Source organism: Nicotiana tabacum, chromosome 23, assembly GCF_000715075.1.
Source record: "Nicotiana tabacum cultivar K326 chromosome 23, ASM71507v2, whole genome shotgun sequence".
Taxonomy (NCBI): domain Eukaryota; kingdom Viridiplantae; phylum Streptophyta; class Magnoliopsida; order Solanales; family Solanaceae; genus Nicotiana; species Nicotiana tabacum.
The window spans coordinates 142,170,403-142,178,371 of NC_134102.1; the positions used below are offsets into that span (position 1 = coordinate 142,170,403).

Here is a 7,969-nt window from a genome sequence, read left to right on the forward strand (position 1 = left end):
ATTAATCAAATTTAATGCAATAAACCATATGTATGTTGATGAGTGCCAACCATTATGTGTGATTTTTGTGGAGACCACCATTAAGTGAAAAGCTACATTAATTGATTGCATAGAATAAGAGGAAGAAAGGAGATGAGAGAATAAAAGGAAGAGATATAATTGAATCACTTAACTGAAGGTATTAATAACGGATGTGAGAGCATTTTAAGGAATTGTATGTATATAAATTGTTAAAAAAGTTAAATTATTTATTGAAAATTGGAAAACTATGAAAAAATATTAAATAAGTCCTTACTATAATATATATAATTTTTTTAAAAAAAATTATTTTGCCGGCACTATGTCCATGCTAGACCTTTGGGCCACGATTTGAAGTCCAAATAAAGTCGGGAACTTTACATAACTGTCAAAGTTTAAAAGAAATATAACAAATTCTTAGCATGAAACTCAATATTACAGTTGTGGCAGAAAAATATTTATATTTGTAGCACACAGTTTCATTAAAATAGGAATATTAATTATTAACCCCTAAACATAAGCAATTTGAATGGAAAGTCAATAATTCTTTGTACAAAAATCATGCCTTTTTTTTTCCTCTTTATCTATTAGCTTTCCTTCTTTTTCTTCATATTCTTAAATTTGTTTTCTGCCGAAGCCAATATATTTTCTAAATTTGTTCCATTCGTTTTCTTTTTAATTATCTTTCTTAAGTTTTTCTCTTCCTTCTTTCTTCCTTTCTTAACATAAAGATCTTACTTCGATAATAATATATGTTAATATATATAAAACGTATATATAAAAAATATACATTGAATTAACACATATAAAATATACAAAAAATATACATAAAAAATACATCTTCAATTAAGATGGCACTTAGACATGTGAAATATACATAAAAAATATATCTTAAATTTAATTAAGATGGCATATAAATATACAAAAAAATATACATAAAAAATACGTTTTGAATTAAAATGGCACTTGACATATAAAATATATTTGAAATATACATTAAAAATACATCTTAAAATAAGATGGCACTTCACAAATAAATATACAACAATTATATACATATAAATACATTTTGAATTAAAGTGATACTTGATATACAAAGTATAAAAGACGTATAAATCAATACATCTTGAATTTAGGTAGCATTCACATGTGCATCAGATTTTCAAAAATGGAGTGAAAAAGATGAATGTTGGAAAGGGAGAATGAAGATGGACAAGAAAAGTACTTCCTGTGATTAGTGAGTCAGTTAACTTATTAAATGTTGAGCTTAATTTTTATAATATGTTAATAATAACAATAAAAAAGTACTCTTTATAGAATAAATAATAAATAATACTATTTTTTTAAAATAATAGTTTAAAAAGTATCGAGCGTCTAAAAAAGCCAATAAAGTCGAACTGTTCCGAAAATGTTAGAAAGATCTTGGGCTTATCAATGGTATTCCCATCCAAATCCTTGTCAATATAGGAGGCGATTTGCCTCAGAGGGTCCAAATGGTGGTGCTGTAACCTTGAAATTTAGAGTTTTTATATTAGATGTAATCAAAGGTGAAATTATTTTCTGAGTTATTAGTTTGAAGCTAAGTTGGTCTTTATTTTTTTTCATATTGTAATCTTGGAGATTGGAGATGTATGAATGTTATCTTACTTAATCAATTATAATTGTGCTCTCTAGATGATTTTGACTCTTTAATTTGATTCCCCTCCTACATTCTATTTTATTTTCACTATGAAAAGAAATCACAAGAAATTTGATTTGAAAAATAATACTCAAAATTTCGAACTAGCTACCTGTTACCTCTGTTGGTTAGAGTTTAAGCTCGTCCAAATACTATTTTCTCCTTTTCTGGTTTTGTTGCATTAGGATTGGTATTTGTTTCTCTTGAAGTTCACAAGTGATTTCAAGAAATATAATTTTTGTTGGTAAACATATGTTCATCGAGTTACGAAATAATTATATAGATAATTTAATTACCATAATTTAAACAAGTACAGTGACATACATGAATTAAATATATCAATCAGATTAATGATTTGAATTATTAAAATAAATTAAGTTACTTATTGGCAGCTCACCCAAAGTCCAATCAACTTCTACCTAGTTGAGGTAGACGATAAACTTTTACCTGTTAACCGATTTGCCCATCCTTGGCGAGAGCGAAATGAGCCTTCGAGAGAGGAAGGAGATGGTCCAAAGACATTTAAATTTGAAGTATATGAACTAGATGTAATCAATGGTAAATTGAAAGAGATGCAGATTGTGATATTCAGTTTGCAAATATTAATGATCTGATGTTTGTTTAGTCTCAAATCCTTTCTCCAAAAACGCCAGTCTCTTTTGCTCGTCGTTGCTGTTTAGCTTCTGCAATTTATATATTTCTCAGCAAAGTTGAATTTGGCATTGCCATAAGTAGTAAGTTAGCAGTAGGTATTTATAAGGAGCACAGCTAATTAGAGCTAGTCGCGTCATAACCATTTTTTCAGACATTGGCAATTTGGCATTATACAAGTTATGTGCTACCAGTAAGCAAGAGACAAACTTCTGAAGAGAGCTTTGGAAAATAATGCTTCCATTTATAAGCAGAGATTTAACTAAAATGATTATTATCATAAATGGGGTTTATTTCTTTCACTTTCTATCCTACATTTTTGTTTTTTCTGTGATTGTTTTTACATGTTGCAGAGTCTCTTTTGGTTCTGGTTGGGAACTTGTAAATCTCCAGTTTTAGAGCACTCCTAAAGGACAGCCCGGTGCACTAACACCCGCTATGCACGGGGTCCGGGGAAGGGCCGGACTACAAGTATCTATCGTACGCAGCCTTACTCTGTATTTCTGCAAGAGGCTGTTTCCACGGCTCGAACCCGTGAGTACTAGGATTGAAAATTTGAGATGAAGCAGGCCTGAGTAGAGTGGAATGAAAGAAGTGTTGGAATTTTAAGCTTGTGTAGCTTAAAGAGGGTGAATGAAAAATGGAGTGAATATGAAATATTTGAGTTTTCCTCCTTGGCGAAGGGACATTGTCCCATATTGGAGGAAAAAAAAGGTTTTTGATGGGTATATATATAATTGCTCTTCTTTTAGCTCTTAAAAAGTTAAGAAGAAGGCAAGCCTCGCACCGTCGTCGTCGTCGCTCGCTCGGCTCGGCTTCGGCTTCTTCTTCTTCTGCACAAAAATTTCAGTGTGTTTTACAGCCTTCGAGTGGCTCGCTGTTTACCGGCGTTTTGGTACCAACACTCCGGTGAGTTAAATCGTTCTATTTTGGGAGTATATATTCCAGCACCCCGGGTACTTGAGGGGAATAATTTCCTTAAGGACACACTGTGTATTCAGTGAGCTCGATTTATTCCTACACTATTTTTCCAGAAATTATTTCTTTAAACAAGTGTTACTAACTTTCTGTTTTGTTTATATATTTCAGAAAGTTTAATGATTTAATTGTTTATTATAACAATACAGATTTATAACAATAAGGATTTTTATAGCCGATCCAACTAGTTTGAGATTGAAGTGCAGTTGATTGAGCAGTTTTTGATGATACTATATCGACCAGCCCAATGATGCTCATTGCTGGCTTAAATCAAGCTCTAGTCTAGTACACTGGGCGATGATCTGAAACAGAGAAACAAATGATGGTATTATCTGTCTTTTTTCTTTCGAGAATGCATGGTTACTTCAGTTTCATTGTCTTGGAAATTGAATTTGAAAGAACTTATAGAAGTAGCTTACGAAGCGGAGTCTTGACGTAATTGATAAAATTACTGCTATGTAATCAAGAGGTTCACGAGATCGAGCCGTAGAAACAGCCTCTTACAGAAATACAGAGTAAGGCTGCGTACAATAGATCCTTGTGGTCCGATCCTTCCCCTGACACCGCGCATAGCGAAAGCTTAGCGCATCGGATTGTCCTTTACAAAAGTAGCTTATGCAGAAAGCAAGTTGGTAGTTACTACAGTTTGTCAGTACATATACCGATGTTTAGCTAGATGTTCGACTTGTTTGACTCGAAGAAAAATTGATGCTTCTGAAGCAGAGAAAATCAATCCGATGAAAATTTATTTTTTTTGTTTTTAGGCATGTTTATTTCATCAGTTTTTGTGCAAATAAATCTGAGATGTGCAGATACAAGTACTGCATTGAGTTGTACTGATAATCTGTGTGTATTTACAAAAAATCTTAAATGTGAAGAACCCTCTATAAAGTCGAGCATCATAAATTGACTTCATTTTTTGAAATATACAGTTAAACTTATCTATAACAACATTCCTATATAACAACACTTCTCTATAACAGTCAAGCTATTTCGAAACCAATTTTTATGTTAGTTATAATATATGTTCTCTATAACAATACTTTGCTATAACATCCAAAAATATTCGGAACAAACGAGACTGTTATAGAGAAGTTTGACTGTAATATACGAGACTGTTATAAAGAAATTTGATTGTAATATTGAGAAATCGTTATCTTCGTTAGAAGCAACAACTGTAATGAAAACTGCTGACTTTTCAGCTTAATTTCCATGTTATTTGTACCATTGTTACATATTGAAAGGGGGTACATAGGGCACCTTAGGCACCCAGAGGGGAGGTTTGGGGGGTGGGGGTAGGGGACTAGGGAAGCTAATGAAGAGCAAAAGACCCAAAAGAAGTCTGGCTAAATACACCAATTACTAAAGTTAAATGGGCTTTATGAAAACCACAAACTAAACTTAAACTCTAGAATCATTTCTAGGCTTTTGGGCCGCCCCAGTGACAGATTTTTCAGCCATGACCAACTCTCCTTTGGTCTCTCTTTCTGCTATTTGTCTCTTAGTGGACTTGTAATATGTAGCATAAAGCAGCAATTGGGCCAGCCCAAGAACAGTTCCCATCGAATTTGGTGCCTGAAACAACAAAGTATGGGTATTAAAATATTTAAAATAAGATTGATAATCATAGAAATGGATATTGGTTAATTGGAAAATTCAGAATTAGAATTAATATTAACTACAAAAAGCAGGAATGCGACGGACAAATTCTGTTGCTAAACAACAAAAATCCGTCTATTATCAAAATATCATGTTAGCTACGGGCTTCGCTAAACAACAAAAATCCGTCTATTATCAAAATATAAATATCATGTTAGCTACGGACTACTTAGCGACAAATTAGCGATGATATTTGTAGCTAATTCTTATTTTTTTTAATATAATAAAGGTTATTTCCATACAAATTTATATGGTTGCTATGAATAACTTTCATTTTCTCATTGATACTTGGAACAACTTAAAGATCTTTGTTAGCTTAACGAGATAAATTACAAGCCAAGAAAGTTTTGTTTTGGTGGTTAAGTTAGAGCTATCATACTAAAATTACTACTACTGTGACATCACAGAATCAATATAAAAAGTTCCCTTTTTCTTTTTTAGAACGGTTGTTTAAATAAGGCAAGAGTTATAAACGTAAAAAAGATTGTCATCTTGCCCATAGATATGTTAAATGCCAAAAATGTAAACGGAAGATAATCCAAATTCATAATTTTAAGTCAATGAGTTGAGAGTACGCTTTCACAACTACCTTGTGACAATTATTGCGAACTTAGTGTATATTTAGTGTATATGTATGTATTCATATGTATTAGTGTACATATACACGTAATATTAATTTCTACCTACGTTATATATGTAGGTGTAAGATTTAAATTCTATAAAAATAATGCTTATCTCCCCACTATTTATTCGCGTAGAATCCACTTAAAAAAATTAGAAGCAAGAAAAAGAATAAAAAAAAATCAGTTTATTTTTGTACTACTTACAAGAATGTAGGCGTCAAAACGGATAAGAGCATAGGCAGTCCAACTAACACCATTGAGAAAAGAGAAAAGTGAAAGGAAGAAAGGCATGTACTCCACACTTTTGGTCTTGATCACCAGTTTCTGCAATAACAACATGTAAAACTTTAGTTTAGAAATGCCATTTCCATGATTCTCTTTTTCTTGTTTTTTTTTCCTTTCTTTCTTAAACCAAACAACCAAAGAAAATATTGTATAATAGTATAATTTTTCAGTGAGAATGTTCAACCGATCATCCTTCGGTGGCGATAGCCGGGGCAGATTTAAGGGGCGGAAGAGGGTTCACCGAACCAGTTTCGCCGGAAAATTAAACGGTATATATAAGGCACCGGACTGCCCTTTTTTGTTATATAAGGAAAAATTCGATTTGCACCTCGATATATTATATTTTGAATCCCTTTGATAAATCTAAAAAGGATAGGTCAGTGATTAAGGAGTTCAAAATCTTTATTAGGTCACTCGCTCAATTTCAATTGGCCACATCTTTTTTTCGATTTTTTAACATCTGCCACTGGTTGTAGCTCCACCATAGTGACAAGTTTTTGCTATATGTTGCTCGGACTCTTCAAAAATTATGTCGCGCACCCGTGTAGGATCCTCCAACTTTTTAGAGGATCTTACACGCATCCGACGATATTTATTTTTGAAGAGCCCGCATATACGAAAAAAGAACAAAAAAGAAAGAAAGTAGTTACCATGACGGCCAAAGGGGAAGCATACATCAAAATGTTGCCAACCATGCAAATGCTACCAACAATAGCAGCTCTTTTCTTGTTTCCATGGACAAAACTTAGAACACAAATTGCAAGTGTAGCAACAAAGATAATTTCACCAAGAATGACAAGAAAAACTTTCGTCCTTAGCTTACGATCAGAGTACAAGAAAAACAGCGCTAAGTACACGATCTCAATGACAAGTCCAGTGCCATTAATTGTCACAACTAAGATGCTGTTTGGTTGTACCCAAGGGATACCGTACAACACCCAAAGCCCACAGTTGACAAATGTGGCAAGGTACGGTATAGGAGAAAATTGCTGCACTGACTTGTTTTTCCATATACGTATGAAAGTTGGCCTGTAATTAATCAAATTAAAACAAAAATTTATGAACAAATTAGTAATCTTGAAAATTTTCTCTCATGATAATCAGATAATTAAGCTACATATATAAGACCTATTTATGAGTTTAAAATCATGAATTTCATGTCCTTTTTATTTAAAATTTAAACTCTATGATGAGTCAAAATACTTTCCCATAAAATAAAATATAACGAAGGAACTTATATAAATGTTGTTTATAAAAACTTTTTTACTAAACTAAATAAAGAAAAGCTATTGAGAAATAATGGAAATTGAAGCTTACAAGGGTGACAAGAACAAGATGAGTGCAATGACATTCCCTGAAAATAAAAATAGGAAAATAGAAAAATAGAAAAACCCCATCAGCTTTTCCCTTAAAAAATTAAAACTAACAATTCTTTAACTCTAATTCTATGTTTGTGTTTTGTTGTATGTGTGTGCGGGTTTTTTTTTTGTGGTGACTTAAAGTGTGAAGAACTAACCAATAACACCAACAGCAAAACGGGCAATATCTCTATCGAAAACCATAGCTAAGAAGCAAATGAGAAAGAAAAGAAAAATGAAAGAAAAGAAGAGATTTTGTGGAGTGATTGTGTGAAGTGAAGATGGTGAAAAGAGTGAAGATGGATTAACCTTATAAAGGGAGAAGAGAAGAGGTCGAGTTTGGCTTTGTCCAAAAATGAAAAACTCAAACATGCAAAGTCTCTGTCTTTGTAGTATGACATGTATTGCTATTTGATTGGTGAAAATTACAAAATAAATTAAAAAGTAAAAAAAATAATTAGATTAAATGAAGGTTAAATGAAGAAAGAGAGAAAGAGGGAGAGAAGAACTCTCTAGGCACTCCATTCAAGAACATAATTGTCAAAACACTAGTTGTAGTAGCAAATAGACAAATTTTGATATAGAGAGAATTAATTACTTTTGCATGGATTTTACTTTTAGCTTACACTGAATTCAAAGCTAAAACTTATCCATTTATCCTTATCCATTTCAAGCTGGTAGGAGTTGCATTAGGAGTAATTGTTTCTCTGTTCCCTTCT

At 32.3% G+C, this 7,969-nt stretch overlaps 1 protein-coding gene across 1 annotated transcript; it reads right to left on the reverse strand.

Moving 5' to 3' along the window:
* Positions 1–4,501: 4,501 nt before the first annotated feature.
* LOC107760453 (bidirectional sugar transporter SWEET4-like) lies at positions 4,502–7,611 on the reverse strand. The gene is made up of 5 exons (XM_016578502.2): positions 7,409–7,611; positions 7,210–7,246; positions 6,543–6,921; positions 5,812–5,931; positions 4,502–4,900 (listed from the first exon to the last, which is right to left on the reverse strand). The coding sequence occupies exons 1-5, from the start codon at positions 7,452–7,454 to the stop codon at positions 4,727–4,729; spliced, it is 756 nt and encodes a 251-aa protein (XP_016433988.1). The 5' UTR covers positions 7,455–7,611; the 3' UTR covers positions 4,502–4,726.
* Positions 7,612–7,969: the final 358 nt, after the last annotated feature.

Excerpts from the sequence above, each read along its gene's own strand:
- LOC107760453 (XM_016578502.2), bottom strand. The coding sequence starts at position 7,454 with ATGGTTTTCGATAGAGATATTGCCCGTTTTGCTGTTGGTGTTATTG. Across the intron at positions 7,247-7,408 it reads TTTTGCTGTTGGTGTTATTG|GGAATGTCATTGCACTCATC; the intron begins GTTAGTTCTTCA and ends TTTTATTTTCAG. Across the intron at positions 5,932-6,542 it reads CTTCCCCTTTGGCCGTCATG|AAACTGGTGATCAAGACCAA; the intron begins GTAACTACTTTC and ends TTGTTATTGCAG.